The 24107-nt window shown below is 43.8% G+C and overlaps 1 protein-coding gene across 1 annotated transcript in view; it reads left to right on the top strand.

Annotated features, from left to right (window-relative positions):
* Positions 1-10927: 10927 nt before the first annotated feature.
* Positions 10928-24107, top strand: part of KDM5B (lysine (K)-specific demethylase 5B) — a gene marked incomplete at its 5' end in the record, with an annotated part of 37371 nt that continues 24191 nt past the window's right edge. Inside the window, 10 exons of the mRNA XM_010020484.1 lie at positions 10928-11005; positions 12300-12422; positions 13297-13467; positions 18266-18400; positions 19391-19484; positions 20471-20574; positions 21512-21670; positions 22196-22315; positions 22806-22964; positions 23401-23582. Of these exons, the coding sequence (XP_010018786.1) occupies positions 10928-11005; positions 12300-12422; positions 13297-13467; positions 18266-18400; positions 19391-19484; positions 20471-20574; positions 21512-21670; positions 22196-22315; positions 22806-22964; positions 23401-23582 (1325 nt within the window). The remainder of the gene's footprint in view (positions 11006-12299; positions 12423-13296; positions 13468-18265; positions 18401-19390; positions 19485-20470; positions 20575-21511; positions 21671-22195; positions 22316-22805; positions 22965-23400; positions 23583-24107) is intronic.

Here is a 24107-nt window from a genome sequence, read left to right as displayed (position 1 = left end):
GGCCCGGCCCCGCGCTCGGCGCAGTTTTACCGCAGGTAACTGTCTCCTCAAGTTGGACACCACCAAACTCGGCAGCTGGGAGTTTGGCTGGTGTCTGTGAGCTGAAGCCTAGACAGACATGGCCACCATTTTAGAATGCAACACACAGTGGGGAGAGTAATAAGCCTTCCTCTTCATCATCATCATCATCATCTCGATGGATGGTGTAGCAAGCTCAGAGCTGGGGTGTGAGTTCTGATTTCCTTTTGTTGGGCCACTCAATTTGCTGACAAACACTGTGAGGATCTTAGGAGCGTAGTTTGTATAGTCAAAATTGTTAGTTGGTTTAAAGGGCTAAACAGCTGCGCTGGGGAGGAGATGGGCTGCTCGGAGTCAGAGTCTGATCAAGAAACAGACGTGAAGCACCTCTATTTTGAAGGATTTGCTCTTTCTCCAAGCGGAGGGCGCGCAGGTCTGGGGTGGTGCAGCTGGATGGAGGTGGTGAATGCGACGGCAACAACCAGAACACTCAACAGCAGCGAGAGCCCAAAGTCTCATCCAGCCAGAGGCAAAGCTGACAAAACCGTTGCTGCAGCCTTAAGTTTTGTCAGTGAGACTTTGAGTTCAGAGAAATAACATTCAGGAACACATGCTGCTGGGTTTCGTGTTTTGATCGTTGCTGGGACTCCTGTTGGTAACCATCCTTTTCCTTCCAAATTAAAATAGAAGAGACTCCGCTGCGTGACTGTGTGAGATGAGAGAAATGTTTGTAGCAAATTGAACAAAGTGAATCTCACCGGAGAGGAAGATGTTTCTGTTCTCTGTAAGAAGAGGCCAGTTTGCAGTGGTGTGAACACGCACAAGAACGCTCTTGAATTCATATCTAGGTAGAATATGCTGGCCAAATGCTGACACAGGGGGGTAAGATGGTTTTCATTATACGGTCAACAGGGAACTTACATCATATTTTTGAGTAGAATAATCTTTTGGGGTTGTGTATTGTCAACAATATTTCAGCAGCTCTGAGCAGAACCGGGGGTTTGTGAAGGTTTTTTCCTTTTGTGATTTGTTTTAAAGAAAAAGCTCATCTGTGTTTCTTGGCTGCTTGTGTAAAAAGCCAAAACCCTGTAATAAAGGCTTCTCGTAAGCCATATTATCTGCTAGAGACTCATAAATGAGCAGCTCTCTGAAGGAATGAATTACTTATTACGACTGCGTTTTTGGCATACTCTCGTCTTCACTTACTAAAGAACTAATATCTGCCTGTATTTATGATCATCCTGAAGGTATTTAGAAGTAGGATGAGACTAGTTGGAGTTGCGGAGGCTGCGCACCTCGCAGCTGTGTGGAGCCTGGCTATGAGGAGAGCTCAGCTGCCCTGGCTCCTATCGACCCTACGTAATGACTTAGATGCCTTGTGCAGTTGCTCCTTCACCGACCTAGAGCATAGAGGGAGCTCTTCCCATCCCCCAGGAAGAGCTGTGAAGTTGACGTAGTTCCTGAAAGCAGGAGACACAATGAATATTCAGTTATTGTTCTTCCCAGTGCACACGAGTGGGTTATAATACCGAGAGCTACCAACTACACCCACCTCTTCACAAAGTCGTACCCCTTCCAGCTGCAAGCATTGTTCAGCGATGGCCAAGGGTCGAAACCTTCGTGCATCCAGGGGGATCTGGTGCCCATGTTGTCAGCGTGGTTACGTGCTGGTGAGCAGGTAGCAGCGCTGGGAGCTGCCAGGATCAGCGCCGATAAAACATTTGGTTGCTGGGCTCACGTTATTTTAGCTTAAACTCTGCTGGATAATTATCAGCAGATGAATTTGTGCTTTTGTAGCTGAACTGCAACATGGAGTAATGTTGTGTGAGACTGGTGGTGCCCAGCTGTAGCTTCACAATTTGCTCATGAAGAAGTCCTTATGCCTAAGCTAGCTTTGATGTTTCAGCACCAGACCACAAAGGGGCTTGCTCCCTGATCTCCAAAGGGCCAGGGTCATCTTCTTCATGGGTACCTTTCTGCTGGCATTAGCTGGGCACCAGATAAAGGTGGAGAAAACCACATCTGTCGTGGCTCCTCTCGTGTGGTGTGGCCTTGAGGACAGTGAACTGTTCAGCGAGGAGGGTATCGAGGCATCTGATGTGATCATGAATTGTGGGTGGTCATTGCACATTTTACGGGATGAAAGAACATCCAGACTGTAACAGGAGGTGTATTTCTGTGTAGCAGTTTGCAGTTGGGCACTCAAAAGAAGCTTTCTTCCTCTTCGTTCCAGTGCAGTTTGTTCCAGTCAGCCCTGATGACTTAGTTTGGCTCTTCTCTGGGTGATTCCAGGATACTGATCTGACTGTCTTGTGGAGGGTGCAACAATAACCATATTCACTGTATGGAACAGTGAAGCAAAGGCTTTATGTCAGCAGACTTGAGCACAAGTAGAAAGTCTTACTGGCAGCAACGTGTTCAGACAAGGTCTGGGGCTCCACCAGTGGTGGTTGCTTCTGGTAGTTGATGTGCTACATGAATTAGAGCTGCTTTGGCTCTTTGCTGTGGAACCGGCGGTGAGGAGCTGCTTGATGGATGCAGTGGATGGTGCACAACTTGTTTGCAGTCCATCGTGTGCTCCTTTTTGGTTAGAACTTTCTTCTGTGAACTCAGAACATCCTTTATGAGGATTTCGGTATGGAAGTGGTAATCTGGAGCAGTGCTTCGTTCTGAAACGTGGCATCTCAGGTGGTGGCCTGATGTCCTGGAAGATATTAAGGCAGCTCTGAAAGTGGCTGGGGGCACTTAGAGGAATGAAATGAAGTATTGCTTGAGGATGGTGTCGTTACTCAAAGTAGTTACTTAATAGTAATTAATGAAAGCAAACAGTCTAACAAATTTGAAGTCTAGCTTCAAGGGTAAAAGGGAAAACCTAGAGCATATGTCTGCTCCAAGTTTTTCTTCAGAATGGACTCTTCCTTCTGCTTTGTTGTGTAGCTGCTTTGCTGCCATGAAGAAATAGCTCATAACAACTACTTGAGCCTTGCTTACCACATGAATCCATTTCAAAATGTACACTATTGTGCAGTATACTCGAAACATCAGCATTTCCCCATGGCCAGACATGAAAGCTGTGAAAATTTGGGTTAAATTTCTTTGCTTTAAATAATGTGACTGTGGAGAAGTGCAGTTAAGGCCTCCAAGTAACCTGAAGTCTACTGTGATAAAACTGCATGTTCTAAGATTAGAAAAACCTGTATTAATGTACCTGAAGTCTTAAAGGAATTCGCACTGGAGATCTCCAAGTTCCTGACTCACATATTTTCAGTGAATCCTGGAATGCGATGAAACTATAAAGAGGACAGAAGGAATTAACTTCTTTATGGGTTTATATTCTTTATGGGTGCCAGGAGTTGCTGCCCACATCTCACTCCAGGGTAGAAGAATGGCTGATACAGCCTGAAGTCAAAAGGTGATAGTCTGAAGTACAGTTGTATGGAAACCCCCGTTGTCAAATCCATCTCATTGTGTTCTGGGAGACTCTGGACTCGGGTAGGTCACTTGTGTTGTCATGATCTGAGATCTAGAAATTGCTGTGGTGTGTTTCAGTATCCTAATGATAATAATTGGGTTTGTGCACAATTGCTGCCGTGCTGAAGGAATCACAAATGATTTTAACTATTAATGGCAATCTGGAATGAAGAATATGTTTCTAATGGTCTTTTGGAACCTCCAGCCAAGGAGATCTAATTGTCATTAGAAGTCTAAAGGAACAAAAGCAACTCTTCCATGTATTTTGCAGGTTTCCAGCGGGTGACTCGTTACAGAGGGATCCCAATTGCCTAATGAACAGTGGGTGTTATGAAACAGTGACCTCTGAAGTAGGACTCCATGTGAGGTTCTACATTTAGGAACAAAGGAGCATAGTTTAGTCGTAGAGGAAGGAGGATTGTAGAAGAACAACTGTGGATCCTTGTGGAAACCAGTGGAATGGGTGCTTTGGCTAAACCAGGGAATGCAGCTCTTGAGTTTCTTGGTAAAAACCAGGATGATTTTACCTCTGTGGTAGCACAAGAGCAGAAAACGCTGCACTCTTTTGGGGATCTGACAACTGGAGAGGGTGCAGAGGAGTGTTGAGAAAGGTCTGCACGTGAAAGAATGGCTTTTGAAGAAGTTAACCTAAAAGGTTCAGGTAAAACCTGAAAGCTGCTGAGAAGCGAGGCTGCTGCTCCAGCAATGGGTGCTGAGGAGCCACAGTGGTCCAGACAGTGGCTGTTGAGGCTGCTCATGCAGCAGTTGCCTTGATTTACTTTCATTTTTATGGAGGGAGAAAAAAGAAAAGACAAAGCAAACCAAAACTCCTCCATTAAACTATGGTCAAAACCCAGTTCACTTTTGGAGCAACTTTGAGGGTTCTGGTGGTCTCCTGGACCTGGAGTTGTAAAACATACCTCTGCTAAAACAGGACTTGTTATCCTAAACAGGATAGGATATCCTAAACTTGTTTATCCTAAACAGGAAGCTGATCATGATGGTCCCTCTGCTTTGATGCTGCACTTGATCCTATCAAGAAGAAGACAGAGAGAACTCAGTGACATTACATGAGTGAACTTCATCGGGAGCAAACCACACATCCTGCCTCATTTGCCAAGCTCAGTGAGGAGCCACTGGCTCCTGTCCATAAGCTGGGTCCACTGGGTTAGATAACAGGGCATACAGCTTTGAACTCAGAATGTGAGCAGCTGTTAGGAAAAAACCTGAAGGATGGAGGTGGGTTTGCCACTTTCTGGTGCTTTGGGACCACAAATGGATCAGGTTTTGGGGAAGAAGTGTTTTAGTGCTGAAGCTCCTGTCAGATTGTGAAAAAAAATCAACCAGTCATGGGAAATGTGGACTTTGAATGAAGAATTTGCCATGTTCAATACAGGGTTCTCCTCTGAAATGAGGTGAATTCAGAGCAGGTTATTTGCTGGTCTCCTCTGATCTTTAATTAAGGTCTGGAAAAGGGGTATTAGTGTTCTGGTGGCAGCTGCACCGCGCAGCACTGCTGCGGTTGCTGCACTTCAGTAGCACTGGAACGTTGGAGAGCGCTCAAAGGATGATGAGAAACCCCTCTCCTTGACTCAGTCTCTTCTAGTGAGGGGTTTTCAACACTTAACTCTGTTAAGCTCATGAACACTTAAGATGAAACTATTTACTCAGTCAGTAGTGGCAGATTTGGGGAGGTTTTGTCGGGTTTTGTTTGACTTGGGGTGAACAGCGTCAATGAGCTGAAAGCTGAAAATGGAGTTTTGGGCTAAGCACAACTCCCTTCCCCAGCATTGATTGAAACTAAAGCTGCCAGTGAATGGAGTCAACTTATGGGCATTGCTGGGGGACACTGGGTGCACGTTCAGGAGACCAGGTTGGGTGTTTTAAAAGCCAGGGAGAACTTTGGGATCCTTCAGCCTCCCGCCCTAATGTGTGTGTGAGTAAATGCTCTTCACTGACAGTAGGTGCTTTGCAAGTGCAAATGAATCTGAGCAGATGGAATGAGAGTGTTGATAGTTGGGGCTGCCAGGGCAGTGGATGGTCGCTGTTGTGGCTGCTGGAGGATGGAGCCAGCAGCACAGTCCATAGTTGGTCTGCTGCTGTTCTGGGATGGCTGATGGGTTACATTTGTTCTGAATCCGAATTACATTGGGATTAAAATCTGGGTCTGGAAGCTGCCAGGTACAGCTCTGGCGAGTTCAGACCATCTCCAAAGGGCAGTGATGGGAGAGCTCCAGAGTCTGTGCTGTCTGTGCCGGGAGCGTACTGTGGGATCAGCACAAAGGTCTGTCCACAACATACTGTGCCTCGAGTGAAGGCGGCGTAGCTCTTGAGCCATGGTGGACACTGCCAGCTGAGTCTGCACCCGTGCTGATGGGTGCTTTGCTTCCAGGGCTGGTCAACACTTCCAAAGGGAACTGGAGGTCTTGGATTCGCTGCCAGTGCGCAGAGCACAGCACCCCATGTGTCTGGTTGTGCAGGGCTGCGAGCACGTTGCTTGTTCTTGCTTGGTACCTCGGTATCTGTTCCTCCGTGCAGTCCCCTCCATGGAGAGGAGACGGGTGTCTCTTCTATGTAAACCCTGTGGCCTATTTTGTTTTGATGTTCAAAGCTCATGTAAGGTTTCTGTCCTCTACCTTTAGGTACAAAGGAGCAGGACACTTGAGAATCATTTCCAGCTTACTTGAGCTTTTATTTCTCTTTCATGTCTCTCCCAAGTTTGGAGCGGGCACAGAAATGCTGGGATCTGGGGAGGTGATTCCCATTGCAAGCTCGTCTTTGGCTGTGGTTCTCTTCTGGGAGGGTTTTGGGTTGTATTTGTTCTCCCTTGCAGTGCATAACAGAGCCCAATTTAGTCTCAAATGAGAAATACTCGCCAAGCTTATGTTATTGAAGAGTTCTGTGTGTAAGTTACGTTGCTGTACGCAGGGTCCCTTCTTTAGCAAGGAGTAATTCAGTGGTTTTGTTGGGAAAACAATGCTCAAAATGACCAAGCAAGGACTGTGTTGCCACAAACTAGGTTAGCTGACCACTGGAGGTACCAACTAATGTTAGCCTTTTAACAGGGTCAGAGAGGGATTAGTTCCTGTTCCAAAGGAAGCTTTGTGGATGACCTGCTGCTGGGGCACTAAATGGTGGCACTCACCAGTTCTGCAGAGATTGTGCCATCTGTGTTTCAAGTATGTCTTTAATGTAGTCATAAAACCAGGAGACGAAAAGGGACCTCCTGAGTCACCGAGTGTGCTCCCTCCCTCGTGGAGGCAGCAATCATCTAACACCTTGGCACAGGCAAGATCATAGATCTGGGAACAGAGAATGTAGGTCGTGCGCGCAGGGGGGGCATCCTGGGAAGCAGTGAATTGAGATGGTTAACTGAATGAATATGGGTTTCTCTGGCAAGGATACTCTTTTGGCACTTACTGTGAGATGCTGTCTAGCAAAATAATGAAAGGGAGATCTTTTTTGTGTGCCTGGCATTGGGCAGATTGCAACTCAAACGCTACTTGCAGTTTTCGAGGGATGTTCCTGAGAGAGCTCAGGAAAAAGCCTGAGGAAGATCTTTCTTTGCAGGACTGGAAAGAGAAGCAAAAAGGTATTTGTTTATTGAAAAATGTCTTGAACCATCGCTTCCAGGAAGTGTTCCTGAATAGCTTCTTGGCCAGAAAGCAAGAAGGTATTTGGTTAAAAGGAGACGAAGATGAGGGAAGAAGTTGAAGCGAACTAACTCGTAGAGCAGCTTAGCAGTGACAGTGGTAATTTCTTGTTCACTTGAATTCAAGGGAGTGGGGGTGGTTAAATCTTAATTAGAGAGTGAGTTTGGATGAGGCGCAGGGTTTACAGCTGCAATTACACGAGGCCCTTCCTGTACCACAGATCTGGGAGGATAATGCACGTTGGAGATGTTGATGTCGGCCTCGGTTTCTGCCCAGCGTTCTGTTCAGGTTTGCTCTGCCAGGGCTGGTGACAACTGCATGCTAACAAAGGCAGGTGATGGTGTGTGGCTCTTGCATCAGGGGCTGTAGCAACACAACAAGAGGTGATGGGTTCAAACTGAAACAGGAAAAGTTCAGGTAAGATATAAGGAAGAAGTTCTTTGCTGTGAGAGTGCTGAGGCGCTGGCACAGGGTGCCCAGAGAAGTGCTGAATGCCCCATCCCTGGCAGTGTTCAAGGTCATGTTGGACAGGGCCTTGAGTGACATGGTCTAGTGTGAGGCTTCCTTTCTCATGGCAGGGGGTTGGAACTGGATGAGCTTTAAGGTCCTTTCCAGCCCAAATCAGTCTGTGAGTCTATCTTCTGAAGGTAGAAGGACCTTGGATGTGCATGCTGGCTGGAGATGGCTTGTCTCAGACCACACCTAGGGGGATGTGGGGCTGTAGAGTTGCTCTGTGTGTGTGCTCTGCTCTTCCACAGCGCAGCTCCTCTTGTGCATCAGCAGCTTTGCAAATGAACGTTGCGCTAAAAAGCTCCCTCTCGTGGTGCTGCCGCGTTTCCAAGGTGCATAAAGGCAGCTCTTGCAAAGCAGATACGTCCCTTAATCCTCCTGATCTTAGTAAGTTGTGCTTCAAAGTGTTTGCAGGCTTTTTGTTGAGTAAATAATACAGTTATTAAAGAAGGGTTGAAAGAATCTTGTTTAGGGATTAAGCCAATTTACTGTATCTCAGCAGAAGTTCTCACAAGGACTTTCTCCTAAAGAGTTGAACACTTTTAAGGCTGTTAAATGTTTGTTTGTAGTAGATGGACCCATCTGCCTGATAGACTGAAAACCTGTCTGTTAAAAGTCCTGTGTTGAATAAATGGAGTTTCCAAAGCTGCTCCTTATAAAGCAGGTGAAGCACCATCAAAGTGTTCTGATGTGCATGTTGTTCATTAGTGACATTAAACCTCAGAACTTCTCCCAGTGAACAAGATGTGTAATCCCTCGCTAGAGCAAGTGTCTTGGGAAATCCTTTCCTTTTTGGCCAAAAATGTACGCGAGTCATTAACAAATAGGAGCTGTATGGAGCGAACCAGGTAACGGGGGTGGTATGTTTCCATATGCTGTGCTGTGAAGGAGGTTTTCTCCAAGATAATGCACATAAACTTCTTCATTTGCTTTCATAAATGGAGAGGACAAGCTTGCTCCTGTCCTGTCTGAGCAGAGGCGGCTTTTTAGCAGTGGCTCCTGTCTGTGTCTGTCCTGGGGAGCCTCATATCTTTCTTTCTTTAAGACTGAGGGGGAGCTGGAACTTGTGGGAACAGTCGGAATCCCGTTCCTCCTGTTGTGCCATGGCACTTTTCCTCTGGGCTTCCCCCCAGAGCAGCAGACTCGGTGCCGGGGGACGTGGCCCAACCAGAAGAGTCGTCTGTGCTCACCCCCCTTCTTTGCCTTTGCTGATGGTCTGCAAACACTAAGCCTGAAGCACAGCGTCTGCCTCAGCAGCAGCACCATTGCCTCTGGGAGCTGGACTCCTGCTCTTCTTCTTTCTCCTCCTGTTTCTCATCCTCTGCAGATCCTTACTACAGGATCCTGTGCTAGACTAGTGCGTGGTCTGCCTGGAGACTTGGCATCCCCTGGAAACATCCTTGCCTTACTACTTAGCTAAGCATATGCCTCTTTGCTTTCATTTACTCGCTCAGCCTAAGCACCCTTTGGCAATTTAATGTGGTCACCAGCATGTCCCAGGGGTGCTGTGTGTCACTACTGCTGTCTGTCCTCTCCTGGTTTGGTTGCCTGTCCTCTCTCTGCCTGTCTCTGCACACAGAGCAAACCCCAGAGTTTTGACTAATGATGGAACCATTTGGTTCGGCTCAGAAGGCCCATTTGTTGCATTGAAGTATATCGCTTCAAACTGTGTCCTAAATGCTCCCTGTCATGTTTCTCATCTCACAGTTTGGGCTCTCAAATGATTCACCAGATAGCAGGATGCTAGAAAGGAATGTCAGGCATTTTCTTCATCAGACTTGCTATTTTCACTGCATTTGGCAAACAAAATAGTCAGGGAAAGAAGGGTTAATTTTACCTAGTTGCTCAGGGACATTGTGCTGTTGGACACGAGTCTTTGTGTTGTGGTTAAAAGAACAAGAAGGGTTGAGAAGCAAGTCCCACTGGTTGAGGATTGAGCATCCTGTGTCATCCTGCCCCCTGCTAGACTGCCATCTAATTTCCAGTTCATCTTTTCATTTCAACCTGGCCCTGCCAAGTTTTGATGGGCTGAAAATGCTTTGTAGGATCAGAAAACTCCCATATTGCTAATTTCGAGGCCTGGATTACCCAATGTATGTTTGATAAAACACCCAGATGGGTGTTCCTCTTTGCTCTTCAGTTTTTCCATGTTCTCAATGACTCCTTTTTCTGTAGTTGTAAACGTACCTGCTTCTGCTCTGGTGGCAGGATGAGATTGTCATGAACCAGAGCTGAGCCTGGATGGTTGCAGGGGGATAACTGCTTTGCAAATCCCTTATGGTCGTATTTGACACTACTTTTACTATTCAGTATGTCTGCTAAACCAACAAATACTCTGCTTATGCTGCTGGGTTCACTTCAGTTGCTGTAGTCTGCCAGTGTTGAGGAAGCAGTTTCCTTGTCTTACACCGCTGTCAGTAGCTCTCGTGCGTTATCTTCGTTCTGTAATTAGTGATAATAAGATAGTTTTATATATAATAAATTACTGTCAAGTTCAACTCAAATCTAATTTGGTTTAGCGAAGCTGTGTATTGCCAAACCAACTGCAATGTGAGAGATGTCAGAGATCTAAAAGATAAAATTGCTTTATAGTTGTATTTATAAATAACACTACCGGTTGCAGGTAGTCCATCAAAGAAGTAATCATCTTCTCTGTAACTGGCCATATTCCAGCTGTTGGGAATGTTTGCAGACAAGGAATTAAAAGAAGCAGCTTTTTTCCCCCCCGTTTTTAGTGCAGCTGCTGTTTGTTTTGGAGACCAGCACTTACAAACTGCTGCATTTGTCCTTCACTTCCAGTCTCTGCTGTTAGATGTTGGTCTTCCCAACGGAGGCAGGATCGTGGGTTATGAAACTTGACTTTGTTCTGTGCTTTGTGTGGTGGCAATACTGAACTTCCTCATGTGAGTGACCTCCCATCTCAGACTTGTCAGTGGGTTTGTTCCTCCCGTTCAAAGCGCTGGGTGGGTTGGACCTGCTCAGCAGCAGCACTTCCCAGGGAGTTCTCTTGCTGCCGGGCAGACACAGGCTTGTTGGAGGTGAAGCAGAAGAAGAGCTCGCTGCAGAGGATGCGATACCTGACAGGTCGGGTGCAGCCCTCGCCTCCAGGGGGGTGATGGCAGCTGGGCTGGGCTCCTGCCATGTGCATGGCTGTGCCATTGGGGCTGAGCAGGGTTTGGGAGCCACGCGTTGGGCTCACCTGGCTCTTGACTGTCACATGGAGAAGTTCCCTTCATTTTCCTGGTCTTTTGATGAAGCTCTTCTCTTTTTTGCAGGACTGGCAGCCACCGTTTGCGTGTGATGTCGATAAGCTTCACTTTACCCCACGGATCCAGAGGCTCAATGAACTGGAGGTAAACTGCAAAGCTGAACATCACTTCTGCTCCAGAATGCTGACATCTCTTTTTGAGAGGTGGTGGTGGAGAGAGTGGATTGGCTGTGAGCTCGGTTTGACTTGAGCTGGCTGCACTCGGGACCTCTGAACGTCAGGTTTTAATTAGCAGAGAAATGCATGTGTTTCAGAACCTAGTTGAAACATACCAAGCATAACAAGTAAAGTTAGTGCTCATTAAAGCAACCTAATTTAGGCCTTTTCCACACAGAGGTGCTTGTAAGAGGTTAAACTCACATTCTCAAGCGCCATAGATTTGTGTCTGCGTTTTGCACATAGCATCTTGCAAAAGAGATGAAACACTGAAAGTGCTTTAAAAATAACAAGCCATTTGGAAGAAACAATTGCAGAATCTGGATTCAGCTGGTGCAAATTTGCTGTTCACAAACACATTGATTCGCTGCTGTCATGAATTCAGCCTAGAAGAAGGGAGCAGCAAGGAGTCCTGGTTAGCTCGCCACTGGTACGAACTGAATGGTGATGACTCTTTGCTTCCCTGATTTTCCTCATAGTGCTTTCTAAAGCCCTGATGTGGTCCTGGGAAGTGCCAGGGTAAGGACTTCGGTTGCTAAGAAAGATTTGTGGGGACACAAGCTGGTTCGGAGCACTCTGGAGGTTGAAAACGAGCTGGTCTGTATAGACATGGCCATTTTTTACTTGGAGAATAGAGAGTATGATAAAACTGTGTCAAAATTTAAGTCTTAAGCTACTAGTCTTTAACATAGCACAGCCCAGTTATGTTGCTGTGTGAATGGCTGTGCATTCCCCTGCCCTGACTGGTTTGTAGCCATAAAAATGAAATAAAGGCAGTTGGGAGTGAAAAGGAGTGAGAGAAATTCTTCCCCTCTCCCCCCTTTTTTTCTTAATAAGCCATAAATGCTGCTTTATTTTTGGTTTATTAAAAATCAACCAAATTGTACTAAACTATTACATGTGTCAGTCTCATAAGTATAATCAAGCCCAGCAATGCAACTCGTTTAGGTGGGGTTTAGCAGTAATAATGCGTTGCTTGTTTGTTCTCAGAAAGCACTTTTCTAAAGGCAGTAGAAGTTAACACAAAATGACTTAGGGAAAGACTGGTGGTATCTGCATGGATTTGAATTCTTTTTTCCTGCATGTGACAGAGGGGAAGTATATAGAATGCAGAGGGAAAAGCCAGGCAGGCACCTGAGGCTGCAGCATTACAAGCCCTGGGATACAAAAGCTTCATCTGCATCTAGCATGCTGTTCATTTGATTGTTTGCTTGTTTTTCCAGGCCCAAACTCGTGTAAAGCTGAATTTTCTGGACCAGATTGCAAAGTTTTGGGAGCTCCAAGGATGTACGTTGAAAATACCACATGTGGAGAGGAAGATCTTGGATTTATTTCAGCTTAATAGAGTAAGGCTCTTATAAGGGAGAAACTTGTCCTAAAAAGATCTCGTGTTATCTCAGTTTCTGGGGTGGTATCACAGTTGTTCAAGGGAGATTTTGGGGTATATCTAATCTGAAAAAAAAGTGTTGTTTTGTTAACCTACCATAGCTAATGTGACAAAATCATAACAAATATAATATGATTGGGAGTTTTCTTGTGAGCTGGGAGATCAAATGAAATTTCCAGCTCTTCTTTAGAGCTGAATTTGGATACAAACCGGTCAAGGATAAACTTAGGCTTATCTGGAGAAAGGTTCTGAACAACGACAGCAGTGAGAAAAGATGCTTTTCCATTAGAAATATGGGAGAAAAAAAGAATCCAATTAGTTTTAGGCTGAAGCTTGTTAAGCTTCTGGAGAAGTTTGTGTATTCTGATAGTAAAGGCTTCGGTTCGCTGCCCCCAAGGCTATGTTTAGCATAGATTTTATTTGGTTCCTTTTGAGCCTATTCTGTAAACTAGAATACCTGCTCCAGTGAGAAGAAGTGGTTGTACTGTGCTAGCAAGTCATGTAGGAATACAAAGTGGACAAATTGCAGCCAGAGAAGATCTCACAAGTCATCTGAATTCCTGCTTGGTCACCTAGTACAGGTGCCGACTTGTTTGCAAAGCAATTGCAAAGGAGCAAGTTTACAATTCCTAACAATAGGTGGTAAGTGAAATGTTTCACTTACAGCTTTGAACCAACTTTTACATTTGGGTTTGGTTTTTCTCTTTTAATCTGTCCACTCTGATTTAAAACAGCAGTTGTGGTGGCATCCTGCTTCTACACAAGCAGTGCTTCCCTTAAGCACCGAGAGCTTTAGTTCTAAATACAGGACCATTTTGTTTTTCACTTTTTAGCTGGTTGCAGAAGAAGGAGGATTTGATGTCGTTTGCAAGGAGAGAAAATGGACCAAAATAGCCACTAGGATGGGATTTGCTCCTGGCAAAGCCGTGGGCTCGCACATCCGCGCGCATTATGAACGCATTCTCTATCCTTACAACTTATTCCAGTCTGGAGCAAGCCTGTTGGTAAGCTATACTGAAGCTAACTGAAGTCCTGTTCATTTAGCAAGCCAGGCTGTTATGTTCTTTTAATTGATGGCACGTTGCTGAAGCCTGCATTTTATGTGTTATGGCAGGCAGGTGACAAGATGCTGTCTGTGGTGTTGATGTAAACAGTTCAGAAAAGCCAAACTTGGAATGAAAAAAGTAAAGTGTTTAGAATTACCCTCCAAGTTAACCTCTGACTGCTTTAAGTACTACCTTTTTGTATTTTCTCTCTCCAGTTCACAGAAGCCTCATGATAACAAACTTTCAGACTTCCTCTAAGCATTTTCTTTTAGTGCAGCTTTGTCAAATGCAAAATACTGCTATATTCAGAGGTCCATCTCTGGTAGAATAAGAGTGCTGTGGGTCTGGATCACTTGCACATAGAGTGACTGAGGAACTACATCAAACTATGGCAGTTCTGTGGCAGTAACTCATTTTGCTTTCGCTAAGGATGCCTGCATTCAAGGATGCTTCATGGATATTGCAGTGGAGTTAACATTGTGGCGTGAGACTTCTTTCTCAAGCTTACATCTTCATCCTTCCTGCTTAGATTTGGCCATTAAAACAAAACTCGGGGTTGGTTGAGGGTGGAAGCAACATAATCTCTAATGAAGAATAGGGCTTTTCTTTTAGGGCAGTAGCATTTATTCAGAAAACTAAAACAGGCTGCAGCTACCAGCATCCAGTTTTATTTATTTGAAGCACTCTTTCTTTTTTCCATGATGATCTTTCAAACAGAGGAGTGTTGGCCTTTTTTAAGCAATAAAAACCCTAGTCCTGTTACAAGTATGTCTCTGTCTGCAGAAGTCAACACTAGCCTTTTACATAAAGCTACCAAAACAGGGGAGGTTCTTGTCATACATCAGGAAAGGTTGGCATTAAAGGCTTTTTATTTAGCTCGTGCTGATGACTCTTCAGTGAAGAACAGCTAGATTCTGCTGTATCAAAAATATTTTGCTTTGCCTCAGACACATTTGTGTTTAGCAATGGGAAGCAAGACCGTTTTCTGAAGGCATTTCATTGATAACCTTGTGTGGTCTTATTAGGTCTGAAAACTGGTGATTCTCTTTTCTGTTGTGTTTTTTTTGAAGCTGGTGTGTTTGGGAATGAGCTTTGCTTTCTTGTTTTTGAGGTGCAGTTGTGCAGGGAAAGATCTAATTTCTAGGTGTAAAAGAGGGAACATGGTCTGTCACACAGCTGATACTTTCATTCATGGTTTTCTCAGTAGTGGACCCTCTTAGAAGAGAAAAAACCTGCTCAAAAGAGGTCATGCTTCTTTCTCAATTTAACTTCCCAAGCACCCTCTTGCAAAGGGCATGTAACATTTGTTGCTTGGTGGATGCAGTTCTGGCGATGCAGCTATGGTTAACTTCCTTTTCAAACACCCCCCCTAGCCCCCCAAGGCTGTTAAAATATTGCCCTCCCATGTGTAGCAGAGATGTGTTTTGTTCAGTGAACTGAGAGAACCCACAGACATATGTTGGCTTTAGCTCACGTTTCACTCGAAGGCTTGACTTCCTTCCTGACAATGTTGTCTTCCAGCTGAGTTTGTTTTGCAATACGTCTTTTTTTGCTGTAGAATGTCAGCTGAGATTCCTTTTTGGCTTTCCTCCACGTGTTCTCTGTAAGTGGTGCTTTCCCAGATGCTGCTTGTGTAGGTGTCCGTTTTATTGTATGTTTGCTCAGTGCTTTACTGGGACTCTGAGCATCTGTGATTCTGGGCTTTGGAGAAGACGGAGCTATTCGGTTTGACAGCTGTCAGTTGGAGATGCATGCTTCCTTCTTGCAGTACTTCAACAAGCCTTTGGAGAGGAGCTCTTCGTGCCATCAAGATGAGCATCTGGAAGGGATTTGTGCTGCCACTCACTGATTATTTTGTGGTGTTACTATTTTTTTAATTGGTAGTACATGGAATATCCATTGACTTTCTTCAAAAGCTGAAAATACACAATGGTGTCGTTTCCACCGATGACTTAAATCTCATCCAGATCTGTCTATAGCACTAATTGTTTATGTGTGGCTTAAATACATGTTAAACTGGCTTCAGGAGTTCCTCTGACAAATATCCCAGCTGGAGATACTTCTGTGTCCATACTAAAACAGTGAATCTGGCTGGGGCTGTGGAGAAGTGAACAAGTAGCATGTTTTTATTAAAGGTCTTGTTCAATCAAACAGCAAAAATTGCTTAAATCAGCCACTTTCTAATACTCAAAGTAGCTCTGCACAGGGATGTATTTACTTTATTCTAATCTTGAAACACTGGACTAGGCAGGTCTTGGGTGTTTGCCTCCAGAGTAAAGCTGTTGGTGTACTGGCTCTTACTCTCTGTACCTCACTTGTGAGCCATGGTAACCATAGGTATGATACATGCTGTATGCCCAGAGAGCTGAATATCCCCCTACATGAATTGGGGTGTCCAGAATCTTCTGTCAGTGCATCTTCTGGGATGCATTGCCCAGATATTTGCATGATTTAAAATACAGCTGTAGTTTGGGGAGGCTAGAGATGCTCTGGTGGTGGTGTGGTTTTAGTGACTACAACTGGAGTAATAATTCTGAGTCTGGTCTCTTTTCCAAACTAAGGCTTTACTATCCTGAGTGGGATTCATATGTCTGAAGGTTTATATGTGTGTGCCTCTAATAAAGATGTTTGTGTGAGATGGTTTTCTAGGATCCTTTATTTTTACTGGAGGAAAAACAAAGACCCCTGGACTTGGGTGGTTCTTATCCTCCAGTGGGTACGTAGCTGGGGTTATATTCTGCAAGCACAGGCAGCCTGGGTGATGAGCTTTTCTCATTACCACCTAAAATCTGGAGGAGATGAATTGTATCCCAACTTGGTTTTTTCCCCCTCATCTTTTTGACATCCTGGAGGCCTTGTCAACATTCCCACCATGTCCTTTGCCTGCCTGCTGAAGGAGCTGCTCCTTAATGCTTTCAAGATGATGGGCTTTTAATTTGCTCTCTGCCACCATTTGGAGTTTGAGGATTATATGTGGAACCATCTTCTCAGGATGTAATGAGATCATGATCACAGGCTAGATCATAGCGTGTAGGATGAGCTTATGGTAAATTGCTGATAGAGGCTGAACCTTACCAAAAAGGCTCTGCTGGGTGGGAGAGGAAAGGACTGAAGAAATGACACGTAGTGTCCTTGGTTAAAGACTCTGCTTGCAGTTGATCAGGTCAGTCTGGGAATGTTCAGTGGAATTCCCATCCTTCGGACAGCACTTCCTTTTCTAGTTCCTCTTAGGTGCAGCTGAAGATGTTCATTGACACCCATTTCACATTGATGCTTTGCCTTTGGCTTACTGAGGCACTGGGAAATGGTTCTGCTTAAATAGTTGTCAAAACCTCAGTATTTAGGAAATGTCTCCTGGGCTGTTTTTCAGGGGGGGATTATTTTTCTTTTTTCCCTTGGCCCCCACTGCAGAGAGGCAAATTCCCCAATTTGTTGGTTTTCCCTTTCAAGGTTTCATTATCCTTTTGTTTAGGAAAAGCTGTTTGCTTTTCTAGGTATTTGCTTGCAAGGATCATATGTCCTCTGTTATCAGAAGTCGAAACTTGAAGTGGGAAAATCTGTTTCACATGAGAACAAGATTCAAGGAACTAGTTTTTATATAGAAGTCACTTGCTTTTGTTCTCTCATTCTCATATTTTCCCTGTTTTCTGGAGGGTTCTTAGGGCAGTGTTGTGGACTGGCTGTGGGTGACAGTTAATGATACCCTGCGACCCTTGACTGATACTTCTTGTTTTGTTAAATATGTGTTTCTTTCAGCATGAGCTTGTCTTCTGCAATACCACTTTCTCCTTTGCCATTGCCCCTTCTGATATCATTTGTTTCTGAAAGTCTGATTTCTGTGCTGTCTGCAGAGCATTAGCCCTTCCACCACTGCAGCAGTTCTCTTGCAGTTCCTGTCCTGTTTCAGTCTTGCTGAGAAAATGCCTGTGATGGGAACAGATTAACAGGCACATGTGGATCCAGCAGTTCATGTGAAATACTTCCTAACAACACAAGACTTTTTCTTCCTTTAGGATTCCTTGTTTACTCATTAATCTGTTGTATTTTGTCTGCTGTTATTGACTGGCGTGTGGCTTTGTCAAACTTGGAATTGGCATTAATTATTATTGTTCTTGCCAAATATATGTACAGTTTTCAGCAACTAAATGTGTTCCAACTTGAGACCTTCTGTGATTCTGTGTTCATTCAGCAACTTGAAAGAACTAAAACTGCTCTTGCATCTTCTCTCCTTCTGTCCTTAATTCATGCAGCAGAGTTGTCCTCTCCAAAACATACAAAGAATGCAGTGTTCTTCAGACAAAACTGTATTCAGCAAAGACTGGGATGTATGATGGGCTGTAATTTACTTTTACAATGCTCTGTGTGTTAGCGTTGCAGTAATGCCACCTGAGGACACTACAGCAGTTTCCAGTATGCTCTTGATACAGTCTCCAAAAGCACCATCTACTAGAAGAATCGGTGTTAGTATTCCCATGGAGAAGTGTTTGGTGCTCATAACACTTGAAGAATGACTTCAGCTCTATTTAAGATCCTTTATTTTGGTTATTGCATTCAGTTAAAGGACAGAAAGAAGCAATTTTGTGACTTACTCAAATAGGTCCTGTTACAATTGTCATAAATACTGGTTTTATTAACTCAGCACAGTAATTATGGAAGCCCTGGCTACATTCTTTCACATTAGCCAGGAAATTGTTCTGCACAAAGTTTGGAGGAGAGGTGGAGGCAGAAGTTAAGTAATCAAATTGTCTCTCTTTAGTGCTTGCAAAAACCAGATCTCACCAGTGACACAAAGGACAAGGAGTATAAGCCCCACGATATTCCCCAGAGACAGTCTGTTCAGCCATCTGAAACTTGTCCTCCTGCTCGTCGAGCAAAGCGCCTTAGAGCAGAGGTGAGAGAATCAGTCTTTCTATGGGCAAGTGCTCTGTGGTGTCTGAGCTTGGAGCCATAATACAGTGATGGAAGTCACACTTTGAGAGCTGGGCCAACAAGTCCTCTTCTTTGAAGTTCAGAGAGTGGTTGGTTGTGTGAGTAGCAAGACAGTGGTTGCACGACCTCCTTTCCTTAAGAAATTAGGCTTTAAAAGTACGATGTTGGAAAAACCCATCTTCATGCTGAGGGATTTGAGAATTGTTCTCCCACAGTCTCAAAACTTCAGGGAAGAAATACAAGGATTTAAAAACCATTATTCTGTGTTGAAATCTCCACAATAGCCTGAGTGCCCTGCTTAGACTGGAGTATGTTCTGCTTCTTAAGAGTCAAAGAACATCTGTGAAAGCCCAAAGCTCCTTGCTCCTTTACTGCAATCAAACTAAAAATGTGGTATCATGACTGGCACAGGCTTTTTGTAGGATTTCCTTTCAAATCTCTCCACGTTGTTCCCTGTGTTATTTCTCTCTGAACTCTTTTTTTTTTTTAATCATTTTTTAAATAATTGAATACAAGTATTTCAGAAATTCACCTTGCCTTTTTAGATTTACTCATTTGTAAGTCTAAAATGGTTCTTTGGTTTTTAAATGAAGTCTCAGCCTTTATCTGACTTCCATCTGCCTGGCTTTTCCCTAGAACAAGTCAGGTTCCAAGTTGTCAGACCTCCATTGTACCTCAATGAAGTGTTTATGTCTCACATCAGCTTGTTCTCTGAACCTCTGCAGCCCTCTCTTGGCATTTACCAGAGTGGGTGGGAGGGGGTGAGCACAGGTTGGATCTCTTGGGTACGCAGCATTACTGCAGCACTGCTCACCTGGATATTCCAGGATCGTGGGTCCACTCTTGGGAGGCAGCAGTGGGATGGATGGGAGTGAACGTTTTCCCAAATCCAAGTGTAAAACCAAAGTGTTCTAACTTCATTACTGATGATTTTGGTTTGGTTTTCTTCAAGGCAACCAATATTAAAACCGAGTCTGACCCTCCAGAAGCCAGAACTCACAATCTGAGACGCAGAATGGGATGCGCACCTCCCAAGTGTGAAAATGGTGAGTGGGGACTCAAACAAAACACAAAGGCAATTTCTGTTACTTTGTACAAAGGGTTCAAGACCAGAGTTAAATTCAGGAGTTGGAACAATTCAAAGTGTTAAAAAAAACCCCCAAGCAACCCGACTTTTATCAATAGTCCTGAGTCTGTTGTGTCCTTAAGAAATAATAATTTCAGATTGAGAAGAAATGTTTAATGCCATCAAACAAAAGAATGAGCTTGTTGGGAACTCATTTGGCAAAGCAAATACAGGAACGTTTACAGCTACTACTAACTGCAATGAACAAAGCAGCTTCTCAGTCTCTCTGTGCATTCAAAAGAACTTTCCCCCCCAAGATTTTGGGTAGATCTTGGTCTTTCTTTTTTCCCCTCCTGAAGAGTGGAAGGAAGAAGCTCCAGGCAGCTTTTTAATTCTTAAATCTCTAGTAGATGTAGACTTTTTCCTCTTTAATAACTGTGTTAGCTCTCAGACTCCAAGAAATGCTTACGATTGTCTCATGTCCACATGTAAAGCTCACTTGTAACTTTAGCCAAGGACTTCATTGCCCCTTGTCTTCAGCACCAGAAGTGGTACAAGAAACTGAAGTGTGAAGGTCATGTGTTGTTTCATGTCTCCATGTGACACGCTGCTGGAAAATTGGTGGAGTAATTCAGCTACATTTGTTAAGACTACATGGAAACAAAGTCTTAGCTTATGAGGATGCTCATAATTTAAATAGCATTTAAAATACCCACTCAAAGAATGTGGGCTGTGATAGTCATTGCTAGCTCGTGGGGCTGTGCTTGGTGCTTCTGATACTGGCAGGTGTTCAAATCTTGTCTTAAGCTAACTGAAACAAGCGTGTCTGTGGGGTAACAGGTAATTCAACAAGTAACTGGGAGTGATGCGGTCCAAGAGTAATAACAAAACTTACAATAACAAGTATTTTAAGCACTAAACCATTTTGTAATCCCCTCATTGTTCTGTGTTTTTCTGTTGCACCAGAAAAGGAAATGCAGAGCACAGTGAAACTGCCTGAGAAGAGAGAACTTGCCGGGGAGCCAGAGAAAGACAAATCCAAAGTCCGGTCTAAAAAACCGACTAATGCTGTGAGTACCCCTGCTTCCTGCTGCTCCCATTGATTATGGTGCTTCTGGGTTTCTCTTGAGCCTGTAGTTAAATGTGTCATTTTTATGACACTAAGGACTCTTTTGTGTTCTTCACATAACCCTGTGGTTGAAACAAAGCAGTATCTGTGCCTGACAGAATATACATACTCATAAAGCTTCGTGCTGTTACAAAGCTGAAAACAGGCTAGTTAATTTTCACTATCTATAACTAAAGTAACTTGTTTCCTGTCTCCAAGGTCCAGTGTTAAAATAAGCATTTTGAATGAAGAGTCCAAACAGAAATGGTTTTCTGTGAGCTGATTTCTCTCCCCATTGCCAACCTGCCCCTTTTCCTTGGCACTTGGTAGCTGCTGTGTGAAACCTCCATCACCCTTCTTTATCAGCCCAAAAGCACGTAGCTCTGCTGGGAAGCTGGTGCCTTTCCAAATGAAAATGAAGATCTTGGCTAGTATCTCTGGGGGGAAAAGAGGGACACTGCCATCAAGAGGAACTCCCTTCTCTCTTCTGAGGCTCCCAATAGTTGGTCTCAGAGAAGGATGAAACATCTGTGCACACATACTGCATGCAAGAGCAAGAATAAAAAGGGTTTGTGAGCAACCAACTGGTGGTGTGCCCACCAAATCCGCAGCACCACTGATTCAAACCAGGCTGGCCACTGAATCAGGTCTCTTTTTACTTGGAAAAAAATACATGGAAAGGCTTGGAACTCTTGTGGTCCTTCCTTAAACTAGAGAGCAGGGGGCAGTATTTAAACTTTGCCATAAGTATTTTGTGTTTTCTTGTCTCATTTCCATTTCAGAGAGAAAGTAAAACTAAACTTCATCAGAAGTCACAGGTGACTGAGTTACCAGCCTGCTCTTTGACCAGAAGTTCCCTTAAGTGCTCAAATTCCTACTCTGGCACTTTTTTGTTGCAGGTGGATTTGTATGTCTGTCTCTTATGTGGCAGTGGTAACGATGAGGACCGCCTCCTGTTGTGTGATGGCTGTGATGACAGTTACCATACTTTCTGTTTAATTCCACCCCTTCATGATGTTCCCAAAGGGGACTGGAGGTGTCCCCAGTGTTTGGCTCAGGTAATCCAACAAATCATAAGAGTCAGGCTGAAGGCTATGTCTTAAAACTCAATCCTAGGGATTGAAAATACAGTTTGTGATTACTTAAGGTTGTGCAAACAGTGCACTAAAGAGTAAAGCTAAAATGAAGATGGGGCATGCTTCAAATTGGAAAGCTGGAAACCAAAAACTGATGTGCCTTTAAAGACTACACTGGGTTTTGATTGGTACCTTTCCTCTGTACTTAAAACTGGAGTCTCACGGGGTGCATCAGCATGGAGGTCTTATTGCTTTAGCTCTACTAGAGGAAGGAGAAATTAAACTTCAGTAATGTTTATGCAGATTTATCAGTAAGTAAAAAGTGTGATTTGGTGAATCAAGCAGGGTAGTTTCTTCTTCTGACTCAGTGAGGTTTGGGACAAGCATTTATTTAGGTCAGGGGTCCTCTTTCTTACCAGATGCTGCAATAGCAGCTCGCTTGTGTAAAATCTGAGCACAGGTTGTCTTATTAATGCATCATGGAAATGATGATCTCTTCAATTGCAGGAGTGTAATAAGCCTCAAGAGGCATTTGGTTTTGAACAAGCAGCAAGAGACTATACGCTTCGCACGTTTGGAGAAATGGCAGATGCATTCAAGTCAGACTACTTTAACATGCCAGTACATGTATGTTCATGTATTTACCCTGATGTCATGCTATAGATTTGGGGGTTTGTGTTTAATTAAAGTATATAACTTTGAGGGGGAGGCAGGAATTCTGCCTTTGAATGGGGTGAAATCACAAGTTCTCATTTATGTCAATGAATCCTTGTTCTTGCTGGTGTCACGGTTTCTTATTCCACTGGCTGCTGGGCTGTTTGGTGGTTGTTTTAGTTTGGGGGGGGGGTTGTTTGGTTGGGGTTTTTTCCACTTTTGAAGTATCTGTGAGGAAGAGAATCCTCTTTGTCAGCCATTCCTGCGGGAACACAGCAGCAGCAGCATGTCCTTGGTGGAACCACAGTGCTGCTGCATTTCATTTTCTCTTGTTGAAATGATTCTGAACTGTGAAATGCTTCAAGCTAATGGAGGTTCTTCCCTGAGACAGCTTTGATTCACACACTCTTTATGTACTGATTCCTCAGTGTATGCTCCTTGTTTTTCTTCTTCTCGTACCTAGATGGTCCCCACCGAGCTGGTTGAAAAAGAATTCTGGAGACTTGTTAGTACCATTGAAGAGGATGTGACAGTGGAATATGGAGCTGATATTGCTTCAAAGGAATTTGGCAGTGGCTTCCCAGTCAGGGGTGGGAAATTTAAAGTTAGGCCAGAAGAAGAGGTAGGTCTTCATTAGTTCACTGTGTCCATTTGTGTTGCAGTTCTTCATTAAACAAGTCTCTTTGGTTCAAAGCACAATAATAGAACTGGGTTGCAAAGGGTTTGTTTTGGCTATCTGACACAGTATTCGAAGAGGAGAATTATATCAGAGTTTTGAATAAATAAAATGGGCTGTGATCAGGCATTAAATGCCACAGATTTATCCTCAAAGTTAATAAATAACTTCCAAACTTTAAAAAAAGTCTCATTTTAACAAAGGTGGTCAGATAAGGCTTGTGAAAGGAACAAAGACAACGGAGGGTTTATTCTTTGACCTGTTTCTTACATTTTTCAGTTGGGGAAGATGCTTTCCTTCTCTTGCTCTTTTGGCAGTTTTAAGTTCTTGGGTTTTTTGCTTCATGTTGTATAAACCTGCAACTGTTCTGTTCAATTTTCAGGAATACCTTGATAGTGGCTGGAATTTAAACAACATGCCTGTGATGGAGCAGTCTGTTCTTGCTCACATCACTGCAGACATATGTGGAATGAAATTACCCTGGCTGTATGTAGGAATGTGCTTTTCTTCATTTTGTTGGCATATAGAGGACCACTGGAGCTATTCGATTAATTATCTTCATTGGTGAGTTGGAGGAATGAACTCAGCCTGAGAAGCAATCTCCCTTTCATTCCCCCTTCCCCTTTTTAATTAGTCCACTAAATCCAGATTCATAGAGTTCAGGTCAGAATAACTCTTGCACTCCTGGAGCAGCAGGTTTCAATTTGACACAGTGTGGTTCCTGCATTGATTTGCTTTTGGAACAACAGGTCGTATTTTGGAAAGAGACATCCATTCCCAGTTTTAAATCCATCAGAGATGCAGCAGTTACTCCATCCAACGTTTTATTATGCTCAATGTACAACTTTTGTTTTAATCATCTAGCTTCAACTGACAGTCTTAGGGCCCTGCATATTTTTTGTGTGTTTGATAGATCATTCTATCATAAATCCTCTCATCAAGTGAACACTTGCAGCTCTAATCAGGACAGATCTTTGCCATCTCTTTGATATTCTAAATAGATGGAACTTTTTAAACTTTTCACCTTGCAGCTTTTTCTGGGGTTTGAATTATTCGTGTCACTCCTCCTGAAGCCTCTCAAGCTCTTTC

Source organism: Nestor notabilis, unplaced genomic scaffold (genome assembly GCF_000696875.1).
Source record: "Nestor notabilis isolate BGI_N333 unplaced genomic scaffold, ASM69687v1 scaffold13168, whole genome shotgun sequence".
Taxonomy (NCBI): Eukaryota; Metazoa; Chordata; class Aves; order Psittaciformes; family Psittacidae; genus Nestor; species Nestor notabilis.
Note: the sequence above shows the minus strand (reverse complement) of the source record. Positions and strands in the feature narration are given on the sequence as shown.